We start from the raw sequence: 27,668 nt of genomic DNA, 5'->3' as shown, positions 1-27,668 counted from the left end.
TTCTTCTTCTTCTCAGTTTTAGTACAGACAGATACACATATACACACACATACACATTCACACACACACACACACACACACACACACACACACACAAACACACACAAATGTATGTGCACAGAGAGGAAGTGCCCCGTCATTTTTGCAGGGCTGGTCTCCTGTGCCGTTCAACAGATCGTTTTCATAACCACTTCTCTGAGGTCAGCTCCTCGTCTGCTGTAGTCACGCAATCCTCCCCTCCCTCCTCCCCCGCTAATACTACACACACACACACTCTTAAAGAGACCGTACTTTTATTTCCTCGCTGCCTGGCGCTGCAAGCTAAGCCTCAACATCCTGCTCTCACTGACGCCTCTGTCCCTTGTGCCCTCAGCATACAACAGTATAATAAACACTGCACTACAGGCCTACAGTAGACATGGCTAACCAGGAACATGTGGCCCACGACTTAATGCTGGGGGCTTTATACCCCTCTAGCCTGTGCCTGGCATTAGGCAAGGTGCCAATAGGTTTATGTTTACCTGCTCTGGAGTGTCCTATTCTATTGGCAACACTTCTCTACAGGGAGTTGACAAGCTGTATGTGCCTTTTGCACATCTGTGTCAGCAATGAAATATTGCTGAAAGTAGCTGAAAGCATTCATCAGAACAGGTGTCCACAAACATTTGGGCACATAGTGTATATAGATACAGCATGTTTCTAAATAGAAACAACAGAAGTCATGATGTAATCTAGTGTTCATATGCCTGCACAATGTGCATGCACGCAAAGGGGAGTCAGACTCTCTAAGGGGATCGGAATTTGGCACCACACTTGTCTGAAATGGCTATCCCCAGTGTTGAGCTACAGACATGGACAAATGTGTTGGTACTGTTACAGCTCATAAATCAATGCTTCATTCCTCCTGAGAAGTGATGACATTAATTGCGGTTGTCTAATATACACCCTTTCATATCGTTTGTCATAGACTTGAAGGTGATGTGTTAAAGCAGGGAGTCCAGTAAACTGTGCAGGTCAGGGTGCCTCCAGGTCCAGAGTTGAGAAACATTGTCATACAATACAGCAAGGAGATCAATTATTGCTTATTCTACAAAGTATTGGGACATCTGCTCATTGATTGGCTTTCTAATAGATTTTGCATTCAGGATGCTCACCACTCCATCTCATCTCCAACTCCTCAACTCATCCCAATAGTATTGGATGGAGCACCATCATTCCAGATAACTCAATTCCACTGCTCTACAGCTCAATGCTGAAGGGCTTTATATCCCCTTAGCCCATGCCTGGAATAAGCCATGGTGCTAAAAGGTTCATGTTCATGTTATTCTAAAATGATCTGGAGAGATTTGTTGTTGGTATCCCTAGAAAATAATTACAGTGATATTTCGAAATGATTTTTTTCTTTATTTAGTATCTTTAATCAGGTCTTCAATCTTACAATCATGCATTCATCCTGTTCAAACTGAGAAAAGTAGTCACTCTGCCTTTAGGAATCATTGTATGCATCACGCTGTCATTTGTCTAAGGAAATCTGAAGAAAATTATAGACTGGCAGGTTAAAGAGAAAAAGACCATGAGATCATCTCCAAGCAGCTTGACGTCCCTGTGACTACAGTTGCAAATATTATTAAGAAGTTTAAGGTCCATGAGACTGTAGCCAACTTCCCTGGACAAGGCCACAAGAAGAAAATCAACCTCAGACTGAACAGAAGGATAGTGTGATAATAGGAGACAAAGAGCCAAGGAAAACTTCCAAAGAGATACATGCTTTGTGAGCGACAGCGGACTCCATGGAAAAAGACCCAGGACTCCTCTGTTGACAGAAAAACATAAAAAAGCTAGAGTGGAATTTGCTAAACTGAACTTTGCATATTTTACATGCCACAGTGCTTCTGGGATAAGGTCATTTGGATATATGAGATAAAACTGGAGATCAAACTGGAAAAGTCATCAGCTTTATGTTCACAGATGAACAAAATGAGGCTTTAAACCAAAGAACACCATACTTTCTGTGAAAGATGGAGGAGGTTCCACCTTGGTCTTATGGTCATGGATACTTCAACAGGAGAAGGATCCAAAACATTTAGCTAAAGCGCACCCAAAAATGACCAAGAACAAAATACTGGACTACTCTAAAGTGGCCTTCTATGAGCCATTATCCGAATCCAATCAAACATGTAAAACAAGAGCTGAAACATGTGGTCTGGAGAAGGTACCCTTCAAACCTGAGACAGCTGGAGCAGTTTGCTCAGGAGGAGTGGGCCCAACTACCTGTTCGCTACCCTGTTCTAGCTTAGCAGACTTGGCAGAAAGCTTCAGTTTGGTCTCATCCAACTCCCAGAAGTGAAGTGAAGTCAAGTCAAGTCAAATTTATTTTTGTATAGCGATTTTTACAACTGTTGTTGTCACAAAGCAGCTTTTTGCAACAAATGTGTCCACTGTACATGGTAAGGTTTTGTAAAGATTTGTAAGATCATGAGAAGACTGCCCAACGTGAATGTGGTTTGAGTGGGTTGAGAAAAGTGTGTGGGTATGTATTTACAAAAAAAGACTTGAGTGACCATTGACTTCTGTGTTTGTCACTGTGAGATTTATACAGGCCTTGCATAATCAGCCAGCAGTCTTTAGAGCCCTTTAACAGTTTTGAATTAACAACTTACAGCGTTCATATGTTTGTAGCAGGGCACACATGAACACTGTAAGAATTCATTCAACACTGAAGGTGTTAATTCAGCACTGGGGATTTTGCTGTAAGAAAACACATGTCTGGAGCTAATACTGCATCTGTGGAATGCTTTTCCCAAACTCAACAGCTCTCCAGGAATTATGTTACTAATAATAGGAGGTTTGTCCCCCCTCGCTGCCACAGTAAAGGCCTTTACTATTCTGGGAAAAGCTGTTGGGAAACAACAGTGAAGATTTGATGGGCATTCAGCCATAATAGCATTAATAAGTTCAGGTCGCAATGCGGAGCACAATTGATCATCATGCTGGAAAGCTTTATAACCCTTAAGTTGATGCTTGCCATTGAGTGTGGTGCAAGATTACTAATAAGAAGCGTTGTCTGCATATTTTTGAACATTTACAACAGATTTGTTAACAGGGCACTTAACTCCAGGGCACTTAACTTGACCACATAACTCCAATATTAACAAATAATCAGTGTGCCTTGCATTTTTATTTTTGTAGTCAGTTATCTAAGACAATCATTCCCAGGATGTGAATCAGTGACACTGGAGAGCAGCCCATCACTGCCAGACTTTACTAGATACTGGAAAACGGGTTGCTACGAGAACCATGCCTTATGACTGTCAGCTTTGCCAGAGGCCTGATCTGAGTATGGGGGTGGGGGGTTGGGGGGGGGGGTGCTCAGAAGTGGTGCATGAGGTACAGAAAGCCAGGAAGGCAAATGGGTTTCCAACCCCCTAGCTGACTAGCTTTACTATCTATTCAGCTAGCTAACTGCACAGCACTATGCAATGCTATGCAATGATAAGCCATTCTTTGCAATGTTATGCAATGTTGCTTCTGCATAAGCCATGACAGTGCCTTGCTGTAATCCGTCCAATCAGAGCAGAGCTCATCCAATTATTCACAAGCCCTACCATTAAAAAAAAACAGCTCCTTTCATTGTAAGGCCAAATGACAGGGTTGTAAATAGGCATGTTAAACAGCATCTATTTGGATTCTTCAGGAAATCCTCTTTCTTCTATATCTACCAAAAGTCACTTTTTACATCAATATGGTGTTTAACTGAAAAGCTACAGACCATAAATCTTTGCAACACATAATGCTGTATTTTAGCAAAGGGTTTCAAAGGTCCATCTCTTGGTGCATTCATGGTAAAAACGCAAAGGGGAAGATAAGGTGGAAGTGGTCATTTGAGATGTTTGCTTGTGAGCGCGCAGGCTAATGTCACATGTGGCTGAGTAAACTCTCTTAATTAAATCCAAACTCTCCAGCAGAACAGAGCCAAAGCCTCACAACGCGTGCTACACCACAGTGGGTACAGTTGTTTGAAGTATTTTCTGCACTAATTCCATTAGCTTCCCTTTCCCGTCAAAAAACCCTTTTATTTACAGTAATGTCCTGTCTGCACGAAATACCCCATTCCGCAAAAGACCTTTTACACCTCTCTGAAAAGAGTGCAATCAGGATGGTACTTTGACCTTGTAATTTATTATTTTGGCCAGTATTCTCTATATAATGCAGCAAGCTATGCCTAAAAAACATCACTTAGTCAAGAACCACTTATTCAGCTACAGCTTAGTATATGGAGATGTGGCTTGTAGTGGTACTGGTACTGTGCATCATTTGGAGAACTTATGCACAGGGTTCTTCTGTTTACTTTACCACTTCATGACTCAAGTGAACTTTTAGACCAAAGAGTGAAAACCTATGTGGTTCCTGAGGGAAATCATAGCACGCCAATTGATACCAATGTTTCCCTAACACCGAATAAACAGCCATGAAGCTTGTTGTGTTGCTACGTCTCAAGGGGAAGTAGGAAATCAAATGGAGTGGCAAATTATCAGAATGTCAGACTCTGTAAATAAGACCCAAAGGTCAATTTATGATTTTTAATGTAACAGCTTCACATGAACAATGAATAACAACAAATACACCTGCAGTTCTAGCTAGCTTCAGTAAAGACTACACTGGAGCATCTCAGAGCACAAGTGCTTACACAAGCTCTCTCATTAACACATACTTTATTTATTCTAAAGCAGAACCCCTACTCTGAAAAGCTTCCTAATTATAGACCCTGTTTATACTTCAGTTGGGCTCTCCGTTAAGCCAAGCTTCAATTTCGCAAAGCTGAAATCAATGTGATTCCCATGTTTTGTGATTCTCCTAAAGAGAACGAAGAGAGCGAAAACAGGTGCTGGGAAACCCCGGTTCAGTGAGGAAGCCATGGATGAAACAGCATATCCCAGAGGAATGAGCTTCTAACTTCTTTTCCATGGTGTGATCTAAACAATGTTCAGCCATATGAGTCATTTCCTCAGCTGACTAAATGCGCATGCAAACACATATAGACTTGTTTTTATGTCTTAATAGGACAAAGGGGTCAAGCTTATATTTCATGTGTGTTACTGTATATCATTGCTGTGTGAAACAGAATCTTGTTTAAAATGGTAACTTGATAGTGCAAGGGAAAAGCCTTCCTTTCTGATAATGTCAGGAACAAGAGCAATTCTGAGTTTGAATTCTGATTATGTTTATGGTACGATTACTATTCAAATTTGTGGCACACTGTAAATAAATATATACATATAACATTTCAATTATGTACAAATATAGAAACACACATATAGGACTTTGATCTGACAGTGATGATATGTGATGATATGTAGGTAGAGTATCTATATATTATGGGAATGTCTTTTTTCTAAGCTTTAAAATATTATATTGCAAAGTCAGAATAATTTTCTTGGTCTTGACAAGGTAGGTACCCTCTGTTTTCTGATTTTCCTCTACTGTCCTCAGCATCCACAGTGACAGGACACACATACACACAGCCTTCTTTCCTTTTCAAAGCTGTTGTCTTGCCACTGAAAAGCAGCTAAGAATGAGGCATGATGTTACATTCATATTTAGCACACTTTTCAGCAGGAGTGGGAAACATATGGCCGGCGGGCCTAAACCGCCTCCCCCCCCTAAAAAATTCAAATCCAGACCGCCAAATACATTCAGAATCCATATTCTCTAAAGCAGAAAACACCCCTGCATTACCCCTGAGTAACAGCCTAAGCAGTTCATGTCAACAGTGCTCTCTGTGGGCCAAGCCAAAACTACAAAAATACAACTCCCCCATACCCTCTCTTCAGAGTGACCTGGCAGATCAGAGTGACTTTGTGTACATGAATTAACTGAAGATGAGGAAAGTCAGTCATTACGTCAGTACGAAAGGGCCACTGAAACATCTAGTGAAAGCTGAGAGATGCAATTGACCTAGAATATCTGTTTCCAGAAGGCTAAACATGGTATAGGTTGTATAATGATACTGCCAACTTTACTTATACAAATCTTAGCCACATGCCAGCCACTTCTTTGTCGGTGTTGACCAGAGGGGGATGGGTTCCCCTTTTGAGTCTTGGTTCCTCTCAATGTTTCTTCTTTGAAGCATTTATGATTCACTAAATGACCAACTTATCAAATGATGATTCCCCAAAGTTTCATTTTTGTAAATGAGATGTATGAGCTGTTAATCAAAAACTTGATCAAAAACTTGATTAACAGCTTAGAGGCTGGTCTTTTTTAAGTGAATTTCTGTTCAGTTATGGCTGCTATCCTGGGGGTAAAAACTGTAATTATTAGCGGGGGGTAATGCTTTTTTCTGTGTTTATGTAATGCACTTTAATTTGTCACTGTGTATGAAAGGTGCTATACAAATGAAGTTTCCAACAGAACAACTGGACAACTTTTCTTTTTCTTCAATAAAGTCACCATTTTGGAGATTTTTGGAGTTGTTCCAGTATCATCACTGACCTTTACTTTACTAAATAACTTTCTTATCTTTCAATATATATATATATATTCCAGGTCATTGTGGAGCATTTCAAAATGGCAAATACAAGAGTTCAAATCCTTTTCATATATATTCATTCATTCATTCTGTTGCATTAAAATGAACATGTAATAAAATGTTAGTAATAACAATTCAATTGCATGTCTATTACACCACATTAAGCTTCTCCAAGCTTCCACTTCCACTGAGCCTTAGCAACCTGAACTGACTTTCATAGTATCTGGTCAAATGATTTTATATTAAAGGGCCAATTCATAAGATTTTATTTAAGCAATAGAACACGAGCAGGAGTATGTTATCGCCAATAACATCACAGGCGACATGACACTGAGTGCTTTATTGCTTTTATACAACAGTTTTTACAAAATTTCATACTGAACTTACTTTAATACTGTCAGGTCTTTCCACTAAAAAGTAGTTCCACAACAGATGAGTTATAGCTATGCAACAAGAACAGTTTCAAAACTGTTGAGCCCTGTACGCAGTCTGCGATAAGTAGGCAAAGTATCAAGTTCAACCAGAAACACTATAAAAGAGGGGACCGGATACTGGTTGAAATATGAATGGGAGTTCTCATAACGCTGGAAATAACTGCCTGCTGGCGTTCCAAAGATAGCCTCTGAGTGAACACAGTTGCCTATAAGGACTTCAGGATAGTTAGCTAGTTCAGCTTAGCCTTTTCAACTGCTGGCAATGCGTCAGCGGAGTGATATAACTGTAGGGCGAAAAAGCTGTGCTGTTATCACAAATAACAGCATGGTTAGAACACTTCAGATTGTGCCGTCAGAACTAACTGTTGTATAATTATAAATACAACCTAAAAAGTGTAGCATGTATTTCAGAGCAGACTGCTGTGTTAATCTGTGTGATTCACCCGTGTGAAAACCTCTTATCTAACATGAAGAAATGACATTAACTACAGTCATTTTTGCCATACTAAAGTTGTTGACCCAAGTTTACAAAACATTGCGTGCGAAGGCCTGGCTATCCTGAAGATCCGGTTGCCTGCTGGAAGGGGGGCTGTATCTTCATGAATGTGTCCTTTGAGTGGCGGCAACCATGGACAGGCTGCATTTATGGTCTAATAGGGGGGTGGGGGGGAGGGTGATGGAACTTCAAACAGGGCCATCACTGTGAACTGCTGTTATTATGGTCTATCATAACGGGCCGGCTTAGTCATGTCCATGGCCTCTGCTCTCCATGGCCTTAAATTACACTGTTACAGTGTGTGAGCAAGGGTTTGAAAGAGTTCCTCTAAATCCGGAAGACGGAGAAGGGGGTGATGCTTTGAAACTGCAAACCTGCTCTAAAAATCTCTTTATCAGAGTTTTGAGGTTCCTAAATAAAAACTCTATAGTATTTCTTCAGCAACAAGCCCCCATTAAAAAAAAAAAAAAAAACCTCATGGTTACTCTCTCCATCTGGGAAGCATCCGATTCCTGATTGGGAAAGACTGAGCATTGTGGGTGTGTGTGTGTAATGCATATTTAAAATGGGGCATCAGATGAAAACAAACCCTTGCACCATTAGCACCGTTAGAGAATTCCCCGCTCCGCACGCAAGGCTGTGATGGGGAAGTTAAGATGCCAGCCAGGCAGGCATCGACAGCTGCAGAATATGAGCACAACAGTCTTCAAACACACACACACACAGGCTCTGAAAGTGGGTGGATTAGGATATTTCCAGGGACCTGATGATTCCTGATTTTTAGACACTTTCTGGAAGACTCAAGAGGCAAGAGCACCAGGCACCCAATGTTTTCAAGTGGCTAACAATTCTTACCGGTACTACTTCAAACACACACACACACACACACACACACACACACAGCGACACACACGCACACTAACACACCCACATATGTGCTCTCATGTGACCAGATATTTAAACTTGATACTCAGGGCCATATACATAAAGCTTGGATTCAATTTCTTTGAGTGTGTGTGTGTGTGTTTGTGTGTGTGTGTGTGTGTGTGTGTGTGTGTGCGTGTGTGTTTAATGGAGTAATGTTTCTGTGTTTTTCAGTAAAAAAAAAAAAGTCAAGACTCTCTTTGTTCTTGTTGGCAGTTTTGATTTAGTTAAGTTTAGTTAATTAATTGAATAATTATTTGATTGATTAATTAATTATCCAATTATTCACTATCCAAGTAATGCTTGAATTAATTAATTCATTCAATTCATGGGGAATTCATTCATACATTCAGTTTCTCAGTTGTTAATATCACGCATAACAATTTTCCACATGATTTGATTGACACAATAATGTCAGTGATGCTATTAGTTCTAGACCACTTGTGAAATTGCTTCTAATGTGCATTGCTCTCTAAATTCACACATCTAATTTAACTGAAGTGTTTTATTACAAATCATATTATCAGCATAACAAATAGAGTGACATATCAGCCGTCCAACATTTATTAACTACAATGTGGCACAATTTCTGTAATTTAGTCGAAAACTAAGCAACCAGCATGTGATTAAAATGCACTTTCAGCTTTAAAATCGAATGGATATTAATGGATTAACAAAAATGATGCATTCAGGAGTTCAGTCATTGTTTTATATAGTCATCTATATCTGTAAACACAACCTCAATAAACACCAGTGACCAGTTCCACTGGAAGCCACACATGCCAATAGCATGACAGTGCCTCTACCATATTTAACAGATGACGTGATATGCTCCATACTCAAGTAATCTCATCCAAAAACCCTTGTTCAAGAACTAGGCTGGGTTTTTCAAATGTTTTCCAAATTCCTAACTTTATCTTCCAATAGAATTACTCTGTAAGGAAACTGTACACCATTAATATCCCATTTTTACAAACTTGAGGTTGTCTGAACGTGAACTTAAAGGGAAAGGATATGAATAATCAAAATCTGCCTTTTCGTACAAAACATGTTCAAATAACTCTAACTCTAACTTTTTTCCCATGTTTAAATAATCTCAGATCTGTTTGAGCAGATTTTTGAACCCCACATACAAAATATAGTTTAATATTCAGACAGCCGAATCACTCTATTAACACTGGTGCACTTGGGCTAAGAAGTGCATGATGATTAGTTTTATTTCCCAGCTGGTAATGAGACACAGCTGGTCTGAGTGTAGTTAAACCACTAAGTATGGTCTAACTGGAAAACAAAGGGGAACAAGAGCAATTAAACAAAGCTCAGAAACAGAGTGTGAGGTGTGTTAGTAACTATCCTTAATTTACAGATATTTACAGATTAGTTTTATTCTGATACTAACACTTAGAGAAAAGGCACTTATTTATTTAACAAATTCTGTGATTACCTAAGATAATTATAACAATCTGTAAAATATTCACAACAATTCTGTATATCACACTATCAGGGCTGAGTATTTGGAAGTTTGCTCATCTCTTATGCTTCCTAGACAAAATAATAATCTACTACAGCTGCTGTAACAGTAACTGTAGAATTCTAGCATGGGACATTTTAGGGATATGTTTGTAATTCCCAGAAACTTTTTGCAAACAACTCTATCGGAAGTTTAATAAAAACCCAACATTGTAATAAAGTATTACTTAATAATGATCAACCTGACATTATATTATTATTATATAATTGCTTAATGTGTGTGCCACCAGCTAAGCTCTAAGGTGATTATTTAGATGTAATAATTATAACAACCTGCAAAATATGAATCAGTTCTGTATACATTCTGTCTATGTTTATCACTAGGATATGGGGAACTCAGGGGAACCCTAAAGAGAGAAAATATGCACACTGTTTCCATTCTACATTAACTTATGTATGGAAATGTGTATAACGTTCTTTATTCAATAATATCTAATAGGTAGGTAGGCAGGCTACTTTATTTATACTCGTAGGTTAATTCGATTTGCTGTAAGCGAGTCAGCATCCCATTACAAAACATATACAAATTACCACAGACAACTGACAATAGACAAACATGAAAGTTCTCAGTTCCCAACCCAGTCATATTTGAACTGTTCAAGTAATTGCCACTGGAAAATATCATTCTTTAAAGAAACACATTTTTCACAAAAAAGTGAAAAACTTAAAAAAAAAAAAAATTATTTTATCTATTCAAAACAGATAAAAAATAGATTCTGTGGCTGGGTTCTGTTCAATACTATCTCTAATTTCTATCACCCACCTCTAGTGTTTGGCATGTACGTCACCTCAGGTTCATACCCTAGTGAAACAGGCCATGAATGATCACTGACGATGCACTTGACTCATATGAACTTGAAAGCGAAGTAAAATATAAATAAAGGCACTTTTTGAAAATGATATATTTATGAGCATTTCTCATATGCGTAGTATAAAACAGGCTTCGTTTTTTATTATTATTATTTCTCTCTTTATTTACTGCTAGTCTCCTTTTTCTTCCCCCCCTCAATCTGCACGGCCTCTGAATGGTATTTTATCTTGACCAATAACACTCTTTGAAGCCTTCTCCCTCTCGCACAGTGCACCATGATGTCATTAAACACTGCCAAGTGTGTCGGACTTTCACATACTTCAAGCTGAAACAGTGGGAGGGGGAGTGGGGGGGGGTCGGCGAGGACCTTCTGTTTACTGCAGAACACTTAAGACATACCTTCCTCTCTTCTGGCTTACAAATTATGCCTCAGGCCATAAGGTTCCCTGCCAAGAAATAGTCACGCAACAAGGCAGGCAGTGAAGAAACCCAGCAAAACTGTCCTCTGCCACTTCACATTCAGAGCAATTACTCCCTTATGGGTCTGGAAACCTATCCCCCTCACATACACACCCACACATTGTTGATTTTTTCTGTTGCTCAGTTTGTTTCTGCCTCAGACCTGGTCTCACATGCTTCTGTTACACATTGTGACTTGTAAAAAAACTTAGAAACAAAGGCCTGGTTTCATGGATAAGGACTGAATCTAGTCTGGGGCTTAACTGCAATGTCAGTAATTCTTCACCATTAAAAATCCCATTTAGTCCAAACTTGGGCAATAGTCTGAGAAACCAGCCTAGAAAGTTTTATTTTTCAGGAGTGTTAGATCTGAAGGTTGTGGGCAAAGAGTTTGGATGGTTAGCAGGTTTAGTGATTAAATAGGATCTTCTCAGGAAATCAGATAACATTTGCTTCATGAAACAGCTGCACTAAGCTCTATGCAAGAGGAAATAGCCCAGTGACTGGAAATTACTAAAACTAACAATATCGAGCATTTGTGATAACAGATGATAACAGATGACTGTTATCTCTCCTAGAAAATAGTAAAAACAGTAATCCACTACAGTGTTTACTACTGTTCTAGCATGGGTTATTTGATCTGTAGCACTTAAATTCCCAGATAAATGATAACATGCACTTCATTCAGAAATGTAAAAATCCAATATTGTAATAATGTATTACAAATGATCAACCTCAAAATGTATTAAAATGTAATTACTTTAATTGCATTAACTGTAAAATAGTATTACATTAATGATCAAGGTAAATTAGGTTTTATTACATTTTTGAACAAGGTAAGCGCATCATTTTAGTGTATTTCCAAGTGTTATTAGATGATTGGGAAATATTACAATATTACAACATTACAAGTGCTACAACAGCTAATACTGTTTAGACAGGCTTTGTTTTGTCTTTTTCCACAACAAAATCTGTGATCATACTATTAATCATTATATAGGCTCTAAAATATATTATTTTAGGGCCTATAAATCACTGAATAGGCCATATATAGTATTACACTATTATTATTAATTATTATTAGTACACTATTATTAATTATACTATTATACTATATATTATTAATTATATACACTATTATTATTATACCTATATTACACATTACTTTCAATATTATTAATTATTCATTAATTCAAAATAATCTACTGTTCATTTTCTCATTCCAAAGGGAAATACAAAAGTCAGTGTACCACAGTAATCAGTTTTGCCAGATTTCTATCCATTCTATGTTATGCATTTCTACATTCTGTATGTCTGTGACTTGGAGATAAAAGGCTGTACACCTTAAAATTATAGATGTTAATTACAAATATAAAACATAATTTTACTACAAAATTATTTCAGAAAACAAACATCACACATCTGTATTCCTAATAGATAATCAAAATGATTAAGAGACCAAATTTGTGTCATTTATATTTAATATTCATACAATCAAATAATGTCAATGTCAATTTTCTGAAGGAGAACAATTCTTTCTAAAGAGTAACAGCAAATATATTATATTTACCTTTCCTATATCCAAGCTCAATTATTCTGACTGAATGTGTTCATTGTAAAAATTGTTTTATTCTTAATATTTAAAAAGGCAAATGTGTTAAATAAAAGGTTATGGATGTATCCGTACTGTAGATGTATGCTCCTGAAATACGTTATACACTCTTTTCATGCCAGGTTTAATTGTATCCCACAAGAACCTTCTAAAATAACTTTTCTTCATTCTATAATTGTTAATCTTACGGTAGAATAATCGACCAAATGCAGAATTACATACAGAACATCATCAATAAACAGGAGCCCAGTCAAAGCAATGCCAATGAAAACGTTTATGCCAAAGCACACGTTTAAGAACAGTGTGTGATATTGACACCATGTAACACAAACCTGGGATGCCTATTACTCAACTGCCTGACATCTCTTCAACTGTACCATGCAGTATAGATTACTGGCATGAGGCCAGGAAACATGATCCATGATACAAACTTGGCATTACAGAAACATCTACAACACTCAAGCTTCTGACCTGTCAAAGCAAACAAGTCAATAAGCTGAAGTTTCGAGATTTCAAGTATTTTTAGCTGCACCTCAGCAAAGAAAATGTCAGAAATTGAGAAAAATTTGAAAATGATGATGTACACACATCTGTCAGTTATCATTAGTTAGGCCTACAGTGCCTTCCAATGTATTTGCCTTTTTCAAGGGCTGGATGTCAAACAAAATGACTTTCTGTCTCACTGTTACAATGTTTTTTTTCTCGTCTTCCCAGATAAACCGAGAACAGATCAATATAATAACAGATTTAATTATCAGATCTAAAGAATAGATGGTGGAGCACTAAAAGTCAGTAATACAACCATTTCATTGTCTAGACCCAATGTTCTTGACTATAATGCTTGCTGACATATTCCAACAATGGCGCTGGACCAGGAGATCATTCCTCTTCATTATTCCTCACCACAGGGTACGGATGCACAGAGCAGCTCTTTAAACCTGCCGTTGCTCAATACTGATAACTTGTATCAGTGCTGGGTGACTGATCGTGCAACACTCCTGGTCTTTCTGAACACATTCAAGGAATTTACTCCAGGTTCTTTATTCCTGGCAGTGATTACATGTGATTTGTAGGGGTGCCTTGGGCGAATCCCATGTCAAGGCTGGTGACTGATTTACTGGTAACTGTATTAGTACTGTACTGTACAAAGTTAGAAGTGTGCTATTTGATAGATTTCCCCACTCCTGCCACCGCAGTTCAAATATAATAAGTTAACAGATGAGGTAACTGAAATCAGTTTTGCATGCATTTCCTATTTTAACCATTTTAGGCAAGTATTGTGACAGACGTACATTTCAGCATTGTGGCGTGAGTTTCTGGTGTGAATGGCTTAGGTTTGATTCTTTCCAACAGCTGAATGAATCATTATTATATGGCCTTAATCATGTGTTTGGCAAGAATGATTTCTACATAGCAACAACACAACTTTCAGTGCCTCACAAGACAAAACACTTGTTTTTTCCACAAAAATAGCTGACATCCTGCATCCAGAACAGGCACTTTCATATCCAGCAAGGACAAACGTCCATAGCCTGACAGGAAAGCCTTTCGAAAGCGGACCTGTGTCTGGGTTTTGACGTGAGAATGACGTGTGTAAGCCACTGGGACCAATTCCTGTGGCTGGTATTCTTCCTTATTCTTGATCCTAGTTTTGAACTAGGGAGTTCAGTTAGTTCCTCCCAGGACTGCCGAGTCACAGTAAGACCTTAGACTGATGACAATGTATTCCAGTGAGTTGAATATAGATTCTGACGTGTTTTTTTTTTTTTTTTATTACATTTTGAAACAAGCTCAGATGTAGGTCAACCCATATATTTGTTCTTTGCATGACCTGGTCCACATACGAACTGAGGCGGACAGATTTTAATCTATTTCCACTGAGACAAAAAGCAAACATCAGTAAACACTTTACTGTTTCACCTGGATCTTAACATTAACATTCCAATACTATCCAAACATTTGCACATTTGCACAAGGAACTACACTCTATAGACAAAAGTATTGGGACACCTACAAATTATACAGTGGGGAAAAAAAGTATTTAGTCAGTCACCAATTGTGCAAGTTCTCCAACTTAAAAAGATGAGAGAGGCCTGTAATTGACATCATAGGTAGACCTCAACTATGAGAGAGAAAATGAGGGAAAAAATTTCAGAAAATCACAATGTCTGATTTTTAAATAATGTATTTGCAAATAATGGTGGAAAATAAGTATTTGGTCAATTTCAAAAGTTCATCTCAATACTTTGCTATATATCCTTTGTTGGCAATGACAGAGGTCAAACGTTTACTGTAAGTCTTCACAAGGTTGGCACACACCGTTGCTGGTATGTTGACCCATTCCTCCATGCAGATCTCCTCTAGAGCAGTGATGTTTTGGGGCTGTCGACGGGCAACACGAACTTTCAACTCCCTCCAAAGGTTTTCTATGGGGTTGAGATCTGGAGATTGGCTAGGCCACTCCAGGACCTTGAAATGCTTCTTACGAAGCCACTCCTTTGTTGCCCTAGTCGAGGAAGATTAGCAGTGGTCTTTTAGGTCTGCCATTTTCTGATTATTGCTCCCACAGTAGATTTCCTTACACCAAGCTGCTTGCCTATTGCAGATTTAGTCTTCCCAGCCTGGTGCAGGTCTACAATTTTGTTTCTGGTGTCCTTCGACAGCTCTTTGGTCTTCACCATAGTGGAGTTTGGAGTGTGACTGTTTGAGGTTGTGTGCAGGTGTCTTTTATACTATTAACGAGTTCAAACAGGTGCCATTAATACAGGTAATGAATGGAGGACAGAGAAGCCTCTTAAAGAAGAAGTTACAGGTCTGTGACAGACAGAAATCTTGCTTGTTTGTAGGTGACCAAATACTTATTTTCCACCATTATTTGCAAGTAAGTTCTTTAAATTTTTTTCTCATTTTGTCTCTCATAGTTGAGGTCTACCTATGATGTCAATTACAGGCCTCTCTCATTTTTTTAAGTGGGAGAACTTGCACAATTGGTGACTGACTAAATACTTTTTTCCCTACTTTACCTACAGGAGCTTTTATGACATCCCTTTCTAAATCCATAGGCACTGATATGGAGTTGAGTCAGCAGAGCGTTGGCGACTTTTATGCACTATGCACCTCAGCACTCGGTGATCCGTCTCTGTAACTTTACATGGTCTTACATGGAGTTGCTGTGGTTTCTAAATGCTTCCACTTTTTAAGAATACCACTCACAGTTGATGGTGGAATATCTATGAGGAAAGAAATTTCACCAGCGGATCTGCACTGTTGGTTCCATAAAGCATAAGCATTAGAACATCCTTCTAATCTTTATAATAATGAAAGCATCCCATTCAAATAGTAAAGTATTTCTTCCCAGTACCAGACTTGGTTTCCAATCTGAGATCCAGGAAAAACAACATTGAAAATTAGCAAATGGAAAAAAAAGTAATGTAAAAAGTAAGAAATGTTGGAAATTCTCAAAATTGTTGTTACAAAATTCTTAAATCTTTTGCATAAGATATAAAAATGTCAGACTGTGCTTTGGAAATGCCTTTATATATCTACACACTTCCTAAAGACAGGTTTTCCTTTGAACCTATATTTATGTATCCAATAACGTTTGTTAGCTGAGACAAGATTTTCCAAGCATATCTGTTAACAGGTTAGCTCATCTCCCGAACTCTGTAACAGAAGCCAGCAGTGAAGCTTACCTAGTTAGCATTTAATGCAAACTTTTAAGGCAAAATGCTGAAGAGCAGTAATATCACAGTGGATACTGAATGTTCAAGTTGGGGTCAACATGATGGGATGACACACCAGCCACAAAGATTTTATAGACAGTGTTAACTTTAGAGTATTTGAGTCCAGGATTCTTTCCATTACACAAGTGTCCAACACTTCTAAACATTCTAAGTGAATCTCTCAGGACAATTTGAAACCAATGAAAGCAAAGGACACACCTCTGGGTAAATAATTAAGAGCTAATTAGCACCATCTCTGAGTAGCATCATGACCATGAGCGAAGACTGAAATGTATGACAGCCAGTGGAAACTCCAAAGCTCCAAAGAGGAACTTCTTGGATTACTGGGTACACCAGATTCTAAGTGTACTAAGTAATTTGATTTATTCCAGACTCCAGCCTGATGTTGATTCCATGTAAGACTTGGAAATGACTCATGCACACACTGAGCACTTCAGTGTAAATCTTTTATGCTTCACAAATAGCAGATACAGTGCTTTTAAAAATGCAGTGTGGGATATTCTGACATAATTGTATTAGCATACTATTGCATATGACACACCCACCCTAAAATGTCATACTTAAAATGCATATAGTCAAAAATGTATGTACCCTGACTGCAGCAAAAGAACAATGCTGATTCATTCCTATCCACATCAACCTGTGTTGTTATTAGCTGAGAATTCTCACTTTTCACAGATCTTTGTCCCTTATCTTTTTTTGGAGCTCAAAAGCTTAGTAATTCAGTTAAATCAGGGGCTTTGTGTAGTGAAGAGCCACTATTATTGAAAATAATTACCATCTGTACCCATTAGTCACTTAATCACCCATAAGGATGAAGTGAAAACCTGTTTTATGGAGTTTTGAGAACTAATTAGAACAAAAAAAATATTCACACCATTTATTCAGTGCTTTGTTGAAGCCTTGTTGGCAGAAATTACAGCCTGAGGGTCCTGCCAGGGACTTTGCCCCCCATGAAAAGATATTACACTGGGCCCCACAACTCTTAACACTTCTGCCAAAATATTCAATTAATGCATTATTCAGGGCCCCTGTCAGAAACAGGCCCTTAGAATATTCCTAAATCCCTCGCCAATACGGTGCCCCTGATTACAGCTGCATGTCTTCCTGGAATGACTATACAAGCTTTGCACACCTGGATTTCAGCAGTTTATCCTATTTTTCATGGCAGATTTTCTTAAGCTGCATCAGATATCAAGCACATGTGGACTGCACTTTGTAGAGCCCTCTACAGATGTTTGATTGGGTTTGAATCTGGGCTTTGGCTGGGCCACTCAAAGACATTCACAGACTTGCCTCAAAGCCACTTCAGTGTTGTTTTGGCTGTATGCTTCAGGTTTAAGTTTGCAAGCGCTTTGAAGGAGGTTCACTAAGATTTTTCTGTATTTGGCTGCATTCATCTGCCCTTCAGTTGTTACTAGTCTGCCTATCTCTGCAACTGAGAAACACTCCATAACATGATGCTACCACCACCATGTTTTACCCTAGGGATGGTATTTTCCAGTTGACAAGGAGTCCTGACATAGAGCTTACTGTTCTGTACGAAGAGTTTAAATTTGATCTCATCAAACCAAAGAATCTTTTTCCACCTTCTACCAGACTCCAGCTGGGCTTTCTCATGTCCTTTACTCAACAGTGTCTTCCATCTTGCCAATCTGCCATAAAGGCCTGATTTATGGAGTGCTGAAGAGATGGTTGCCTGTCCAACAGGTTCTTTCATCTTTGCACAGGGCGTCTGGAGCTCTTTTAGAGCGACAGTTGGATTCTTTCGTACTTTCCTGAGCAATGCTCTTTTGCCTGCATGCTCAATTTAGCTGGATGGCCGACTCTAGAAGAATTCAAGGTCCCTGTGGTCCAGGAAACACAAAGTCTTAGATATTGTTTCATGGCTTTGTCCCACTCTATGCCATGCCATGAGTCTTATAGACCCAGTTGTGTCTCTTTCCTAACTATGTCCAATCAATTCAAATGTCTAGACCCATCTCAAGCATAATTAAAGTAAACAGGATGCACCTGACCACGATTTAGCATGCCACAGCAAAGGGTCTATATTCTTGCCACTTTAAAGGCTTCAGTTTGTGTTTAGTGAGAGTAAAGAGACGGTCTTTACTTACTAATGAGATATTATTTACCACAAGGCACAAACAAACACTGCTGCAGTTGGTCACAGTTTGTGTTTTCTCACTGTGGACTAATGTTCTTGAATATAAGTTCTACCTTTGATTTGCTGTTCTTCAGATATATGAGCAAGCATAGCTAAATCTCTAAACAGAGTGTGGTGAAATTCACAGTGCTAAAACACACAACTCTTACCCTCTTTAAGAATAGGTTTACTGGGATATAAATAGGCTCTAAAAGTGACTATATGTAGTGCTGAAAGTTTATTTTTTTAATAAGTCAAAGGCCAAGTTGTGTGCACATTTACCTCAAATCTTCTAATGCCATGTAATTCATTTTTAGCTCATCCATTAGTTAACAACTGCTGGAAGCATGTCTCTTTCCAAAAGAAGTGGAGGGAATATAGGGTTGTCCAAATAAAACCAGTCTGGCCCAATTCACACTGAAGCTCACAATGAAGTTTTACACTGATGGTTTAGATGTTGTTAAGTTTCAAGTTTCAGGTTTCAGGTTTATTTGTCATTTGCACAACATGTCAGGACATTTATGCATTGAAATGCTTGTGGTGAGGCTCAGGTTGATGCTCTACAGGAGGACAAAACTATATACATACTAAACATATTATATAAAGTTATATAAAGATTATATTAAATAAATACAAAATGCAAACAAAATATACACAAAATACAGAATATACAAAGACAGGAAGTATCTGTAGAAAAGACAGGAAGGATCTGTAGAAAAGTTAAGGTTTTAAGCTAATATAATCTCCTCATTCCACACATACAGTGATTGGTGAAGTGTACGTGCCACTGTATTCAAGTATTCAAATGAATTACTAGTTTAGGATTAGGCACAAACAACAACAACAACAACCAAACAACAACAAATCTATCAGTCACTATCATCTACTACTAGGTGAGGATCAGCAGAAACAACAGAGATACTGAACACAGTCAGTCAGTGGCGTTTATACTCAAATGTTCGGTTTTATCTAACCCAAATATGGTTTGTTTACCGCTGCTTGTTATCTTTTCACCACTTCCTATGCAGACATAGAGATGACTCTCAAGCATGGATTCAAAATAGGTTTTTTCCTTCCTCAGTAGGTAGTATTTTACAGCTAGCATTGAGACAGAACCATCTTTTGCTTTTTTGACAGATAAAAATCATATCTGAAAAGTCCAGAACAAACTACTTATCTCTCTTTGTCACACACTCACTCTCTCTCAGCCTCTAGTGGTGAGACTGTAGTGTCTCAAAAGTGCCACCAGGACAAAAGTGCTACCATAGGAACATATTTTATTTCTTTGTTGTGGTTCCAGCACTTTCAAAGGTTTAAATGACCTTTGGCACAAAACAATTTAAAGTGCTTTAAAAACATAAAATTTAAAAAGTTTAATGTAAAATAATAGAGTTTAAAAAGAATTTAATGTTGAAAAAAACTCTCAATTCAGTTATTAAGAAAATTAAATGAATGGGAAAAATGATTGCAGTCGTAGTTTACATCTCATAGCAGAAGCATATCGCTATATTGTGAAATGGCAGATTTATAGCTTTCAATGGAAGTCAATGTAGCCGGTTTTATACCAAGTCATTTTGAGCATTTCTATCGGTCCATTCATCATCAAGTTTTAAACTGGCAGTAAAGAACAACTGCCAGATGCAATTTACACTATATGGACAAAAGTATTGGGACACCTGTCCATTCATTGTTTCTGTCTGAAACCAATGGTATTACAAAACAGTTAGGCTTTCTGTTGAGTAACTGTCTTTATTGGCCAGGGAAGGCTTTTTACTAGATTTTGGAGCATTAGTGAAGTCAGGATGTTGGATGATAACCATCCCACCTCATCCCCAGGTCCACTCAAAAGTATCAGATGGAGCACCATCATTCCAGAGAACACAATTCCACTGCTCCACAGCTCAATTTACCCCTCTAGCCAATGTCTGGCAGTAGGCACGGTGCCAATAGGTTAATGTTTATCTGATTTAGAGAGTCCTGTTCTATTGGCAATACTTCTCTACAGGGACTAGACAATGTGTGTGTGTATGTGTGTGTGTGTGTGTGTGTGTGTGTGTGTGTGCATTTGCCCATCTTTGTCAGCAGTGGTACAACTTACAGTAGCTGAATGCATTTATTAAAAGGGGTGTCCACAAACATTTGGACATATAGTGCAAAATACTGACATATAGTCACATTTCTGCACCATTAATGAGTTGAACTCTCTCACTAACATGAAACAAATACAAGCAACTGTAAAAGACATTTCTCAAAAGTAAATCTGCGTAGGTCTATATGAAAGGCTGAAAAGGTTCCTGAGTGAGGAGAATACGATGCTGGTATTCACACGACATTCCCCACAGATGCCTGCTGTAACTTTTAAAGAGTCTGAAAGCATGTACTCTAGGACATTACCTCGATAAAGGGCACTCTCTTAATACTTGAAGAAAGTTGAGACAATGGCATGTGTAGTCCACGGAAGATGCACTTAAGAACTGAAGTGTATGTAAGCCAGTTCTCATTTAGGTCTAGTTCGCTTGCAGTGTTTTGACAATGAGTGTGATGGAGATGCTGCGCTGCAAAATGTTATTAGATTTCTCTGTGAAGTGCCTGCTTAATAATAAATCAGAAAGGACCACAAGGGGGCTTGAGCGTGTGTCTTTGTGCATCTGTGAAAGATTTGGAAACTTTTAACGACATATGAACGCAACAGATAACCTTGAAGCCTGTCACTATGCATTTTTATCTTTATCTAGAACTTCATACTATATCCATCAAACATGAGCAAGTGCCTCAGAGGGAAACTGAGCTTCACGAACCACTTTTATCACTTACTGCAATTCAGTGATTAAACTGTGGAATATACGCAACAGCTCCATGCTTTCAATTGTGTTTAGATTAGTTGCAGAATGTTTTTTTAACAATGTTAACACTGCATTTCTATGACACATTTGGTAAAATACTGCTTGAGTAAAAGTAGATATAATTTGTTTATTTTTTACTTCAGTAAAAAGTACACAATTATTATAACATATTTTAGCAGATATACATATATAAAGTAGAACTACTGCAAGCAAATTTCTTATTTTTTTACAAACAGTTTCAGTTAAGGAGATTTGTGTGGCTGCATACATTAGAAAAACAGTTTGGTCATGCTTTATTTTAAGGAACTCAAATTAGGGGTATATTCTTGTACTTGTTCTTCATCAAATTAAGACAGAATCAGACATTTCTTAATGAGTTATGAGTTAATGTGTTATTCACTATGCATCAAACTTTCATTAAAACTATTCATTATTAATTTGGTACATAATTCATGTAATGTAATGTACAAATCATTAAGAACTGCATTTTTAGTTGTACACAAGTGTCTTTGCAACTAAAGTACCATGAATATATGCTGAATTAAATACCTATGAGCTGCGTTTGGTCTCTGATTATTGCAAATAATAATGCAATTATTAGTGTTTTTCACATAACACACCTGAATGAATGAATGTATGGAAAGGTCACAATGACTAAAGTTTAATGTGTTGTGAAGAAAACATTTTGAAATGTCTAATTAAGGCTTTATTGAACTAAAAACAAACTTATTTTGTTTAAACTTAAAAATAAACTTATTGTTTGTGTTCCTTAAGATAAATTGTTATGCAGAGTTTAAAAATGCCTCATTAGCTTATTAATGTCTATGTGAGTGGAACAGGTCAGACGAGTTGGCCAGATGAAAGATGAACTGCACTATTCAGTTTACCTTGACTGAACCAGTATCAAATTATTAGTAGTGAACTTCATATTTGAATTCAGGCTTTAAATGAAATTACTACATGAAATCATTAGTTTACAATATTTATTTTCTTGACAAATGCCAACACTATATCTAACTGTCAGACTACTCATCAGAAACGGTTTTCAATCTAAAGGCCACTTCTTACATTAGTAGGGTAAAAGTTACATACATTTTGGGCTTTCCTAAGATCAACATAGTGAAATGACACTTAATTAAACAATAATCATTTTCCATCATCTCATTTGCATAAACCCAACTCAGTGTATAAAATAAACAGTGAGCATTAAAAGCAGGTGGCTTACCATGGAAGAAGCTCTTGACTCGAAGGTAACTGACACTGAGACGCAGCACAGACAGCTTGTCCAATTTGGAGATAATTTCAGGAGAGAAAGGCAGCAGACTGGCCAGCCGATCTAGTTCTGCATTCAGACGATCTCGGTGTCGTTTAGACGGGTTGGATTTCTCCGTCACAGGGGCTGGCTTTCTGCTGGAACACATGAAAATACAATTTACAAGTTACAGCCAGATTATTAGAACCCTTCCTGCAACATATTCCTGATACCTATTTTATTTATTAACCATGTTTAGCAGGCACACCTTCTATTTAGCCTATCTCTCTAACACCTCCATCGATGGAAAGAGGTGACCATTGCTGACCAGATATTGTTTGAGTATATTTTCAGCACAGCAGTGACACCAGCTTACACTCTTAAAAATAAAGGTGCTACAAATGGATTTTTGAATGATGCCATGGAGGAGCCAAAAATAGTTCTTCTACGGTATCACTTAACACCTTAACACTCCAAGGCTTATTACACCCTTATTACTCAGTAACTACAGAGACATCGGTACAAATTGATGGGGCTATTCTCTGATAATAGAAGTTGGTATTAACACCTTTGGCATTTTTAGGCTTTTAAGGGGTTAAAGAACACTCTTTTTGTAGCAGCTGCAAATTGTCTCTACAGGGTTGAAAACAGCCCATCAACCAGAAATATCCAGCCAATACTGACAAAGGGCTAGAGAATGACTAACCAGAGCTGCTATATGTAACCATTTACATTACACATTTATTAGATGCATCAACCTGATTAATACACATACATGGTGTTGTAACAAGGTCAAGGAGTAATAAAAGTGTACAGTACGTCTAGTCATACAGCTGTAAAGCTTCCACTGGTTCTGTCCTGGCTACACACAAAAATGCAACTACCATTGGTTACACTGCTATAGTGCTGAGAAAGTATAGTGTCTAATTATTTCTGGACAGAGGTGGTCCTGTGGTAGCATATAACTTCCATTCGTGGACCCCACTGCCAGCTGTCTCAAATCAGTTTGCCCATGTAAGCCATTAAATGAGGCAATTGTAGAAATGAAAAACATTCATGGTTTAGATTTCATTATGCTGTATGACTAAGTGCACTTGGATTCAGTCACTGTAGCTTCTATTACATGTGCTGATCAACGGAAAGAGGTCGCAGGACTTTAGTCCGGAGAGTTAAAGTGTGAAAAGTGGTCAATTATACCAAGATTGAGAAACCGTTTTCTAAATGAAATTACATCAAACTTTTCATAAATGTATAATGTATATTGTATGTAAACACATAATGTATATTTTTCATAAAAATAATGAAACACAAAAACCTTGTTTTCAATTTTGACCTGATTTGAATCTGGCAGTTATTGTTTACATTGTGTCCAAATTACATGATGAATAAACCAATAGAAATGCTCCAGAAGGACTTCTTAATATATATATTTTTTTTCCTTTTTCTGTAAAGTTGCCATTTTGGAGATATGAGGTTTTAATCTGACAGCAACAATATGCTTTGTGTTTGACACAAAAAAAAGCCCCAAAAGGATTGGATTATTCAAGCAGTAAAAGCCTCCTTCTCTTTTGACAATGATACCAGCAATAACAACAATATATTTCAATAAATGAATATATATTAAAGTTATTATCTTATTGTACACTGATGGATCAATGATGTAAAGACAAACACAGCAGACTGCACACACAGTGGTAAGGTTACTCACAGACTGGACACCGTGATTTTCCTCTCTCTCCTTATTGTCACTACCTTATTGTGCATTCTTTTATCAGCAATTTTAGACGCCTTTACAGATTACATAGTGTTGCTGTTGTAGAGATGTAAACTATCTCTATGACTATACTAATCATACCATAATCTCCAATCATGGCAGCTCAAAACTCAGTCCACATACACACTTAGTCAACTATAAAAATACTCAACTGCTTCTGGATGGGCTTCCTCCGTTTCCGACCGGCGTACATGCAGTCCCCTGGTGGGATCATCTTGCACTCCTTGTAGGTAACAGGTGCGCTGAAAGAGTGATGCGGGACACATGCGAAAGTTTTCATCCTTCACACGTCAGCTGAAACATGTGAGCAGGGCCCAGTTCGCTAAACGATTAGACCTTTAGTCTGGATGATCCCGGAGCTGTGCAATCACTGGTCAGTATGGACATCCATGAACATTAATCAACAGGATAACAAATGTTGTCTGTGGTTTTAGAAAATGTGTTTTTCACATGAACAAGTTGTTTACAAACAAGTGTATAGTAAACATTTTCTTGAAATCTGTAAATGACCCTTTGCTACTTAATTCATGTCCTTGTTCTAGTAAGATCTCATGAAACTGTCAACAACATCTGAGGAACCAAAATGTACCAGACTTTCTGAATTCTAATGTACCTAAAAAAAAACTTTTTAACTGTGCTCCACTGAACACGACGGAGGGGACTATAAAATGGTTACATGCATAGGCCAATATTTCCTTTTCCTCATAACGTCTCATGAAATTAAAGCATACGCTGAAAACCTAAGATATATATATGCTATATATCCCAACCTAGCGCTTTGACATCAAGAGAAAAATAAGTTGTGATCATGAGCAATGACTTTGGTTATTTAGTTATCATGAGAAAATGACTTCTGTTGTCTTAAAATCACAAGAAAACAACTTTTGTTATATTGAGATTACGAGAAAGATAAGTCATCCTGACCAAACAACTTTTGTTATATTGAGATTATAAGAAGAATAAGTTGTGGGAAATCAATGTTTGTTATCCCGAGATCACAAGAAAACAACTTTTGTTATCTTGAGATTACAAGAAAAATAAGCTATCATCACCAGATAACATAAATGAACTCATGACCTTCCTGAACCTCCGTAGATCAGTCGGTTTATAACTTGCCAATAAGCTGCAGTTGCTTATTAAATTTGCAGAAAGTGTGCAGAAAGTGCATTCTCACATTTGCTCAAACCTTACCCCGCTGAGCTTATGTACTCACAAGAACCAACAGGCTGAAAAAGCCTAGTAGTGGTCAAACAGTTATGCTGCCTGTTTCTCCCCAAAAATATATACATATTTATAAAACATAAAATACCATAATATAAAATATATATATATTCATATCTGAACAGCATAAAATGAAAAATACACTTACCAGGGCCCTTCACCAACAGTTCTTAGTTCCAGTATATAAGACGTGTCATTCGATGCAATGGGAAGAATGGTTACTGCTTGCAGCTAAATGTAATGTCTCATCATTTAAGCTGGATGGACCAAAGCCGACCTAGTGCTGTCCTAAACTCAGGCTTTCATCAGTGTGCAAAGCTCAAGGCAGATGTGGTTCATGTTTTATACCCAATTGCGTCGCCTTCGCTTCCTCGCGTTTCAGGTGGCGGATTCCTCTGAATGACAAGCCGGTCTCTTCGCACGCAACTCTGAGCCTCACAAACCGTGCACACACACACACACACACACACACACATACACACATACACGCGCAGGCACGCACAGGGGCTGAGCTGAGCTGCGAGAGGGGAGGGATTACACACGAAGCAGTCTGCTACAAATCTCTCCAGAAGCCCAAATGTTCCAGCAGTTGAGCGCACGGCTGAGCGAGGCTCCCTGGCGCAGGCTGGATACCGGGATGAGCGCACACGGAGGGACAAGGAGGAGGACTGTGGGTGCACTCTGTGTCTTCTGCGTCGTTGTTTGGAAACACATGGGACAGAAAATGACCGTGTTGAAACATGGGGACGAAGCTTCTGAGGAGGGCTAATGTCAGGTCCTGCGTTAGGCGTGTGCGTATGTACAGCTTTCGTACTCAAAACAACTGGAGGCAGCTGCACGGTTCAGTGTTCCTGTCTCTGCCAGGCTGCTTAGCTTAAGCTTTCTCTGAGAGGAAACCAGTCGAAAGTCAGACGAGGACGAGCAGTCAGAAGGGTGTGTGAGGGTCAGGTACCGACACGTCCAGCGTATTGCTACACTCTTACTCTTACAGTAGGAGCATAAAGCTGCTACAAGAGGTTCTTTGAGCTGTGGCTTAGAAGAACCACGTGCGGTTCCCTGGAGAGATGTGTGTGTTCTGTGGCATCGTGAAGGGTCGTGTATGCATGTGGGCTGGTGGGGGAGATAAAGTCGATGTTGTGAGTAGGATCTACAGCTAAATATTCTATTTCTGTATCATGTATTCTGTCTCATTGTATGTATTTGTCGTACACTATATGTCCAAATGTTTGCGGACACCCCTTCTAATGAATGCATTCAGCCACTTTTACCAACAGACAGTGTAGGACCCTCTGTACTCTGCATTAGCACCATGCCCTATGCCTGTACGTGGGCTGGGGAGGGGGTATAAAGCCCCCAGCACTGAGCTGATGGTGGTGCTCCATCCAATACTTTGGGGATGAGTAGGGGACGAGCTGGGGTGGTGATCATGGTGACCAACATCCTGACCTCACAGTAAAGATCTCACAGTTACTCCAACAAAAGCAGGATAGACTCCCTTTACCCTCATAAGGAATGAGCAGGTGTCCCAATATTTTTGTCCATATAGTGTATGCTTACCTAGACTGAAATTGGCTAGCGGTCCGCACTCTTCTTCACAGATTTATGTATTTTGTAAAAAAAAAATAATAATAAAAATAAAAAATGAACACAATAAATTAAACTTTAATTAAATGTTTTATAGTAATATCTGTAGCTAGTAAATGTATTTATTTATTTTACTCATGTACAAGAAATACGGGCTGTTTGTTATTTGTGTCTTATTTCTATAGATGAATGGACATTCATTTGTGTTTTAACTTAAATTTATGCTATGTTATTTTTTTAATAAACAAAAACGCTGACAAATCTTACCTGACTGTATAGTCTTACTTTCTCTCTTCTTTTTGTTGACATGTCT

General features: G+C 38.2%; 1 protein-coding gene across 1 annotated transcript in view; it reads right to left on the bottom strand.

Annotated features, from left to right (window-relative positions):
* Window positions 1–26,059, bottom strand: part of LOC140565620 (uncharacterized) — a 65,792-nt gene extending 39,733 nt beyond the window's left edge. Inside the window, exons 1-3 of the mRNA XM_072691652.1 lie at window positions 25,920–26,059; window positions 24,703–24,792; window positions 22,750–22,934 (exon numbers count right to left, since the gene is read on the bottom strand). Coding sequence (XP_072547753.1) covers window positions 22,750–22,934; window positions 24,703–24,764 — 247 coding nt within the window. The 5' untranslated portion in view covers window positions 24,765–24,792; window positions 25,920–26,059. The remainder of the gene's footprint in view (window positions 1–22,749; window positions 22,935–24,702; window positions 24,793–25,919) is intronic.
* Between the last annotated feature and the right edge of the window lie 1,609 nt (window positions 26,060–27,668).

This window comes from Salminus brasiliensis, chromosome 1, assembly GCF_030463535.1.
Source record: "Salminus brasiliensis chromosome 1, fSalBra1.hap2, whole genome shotgun sequence".
Classification (NCBI taxonomy): domain Eukaryota; kingdom Metazoa; phylum Chordata; class Actinopteri; order Characiformes; family Bryconidae; genus Salminus; species Salminus brasiliensis.
This window is presented reverse-complemented; position numbering and strand designations above follow the sequence as displayed.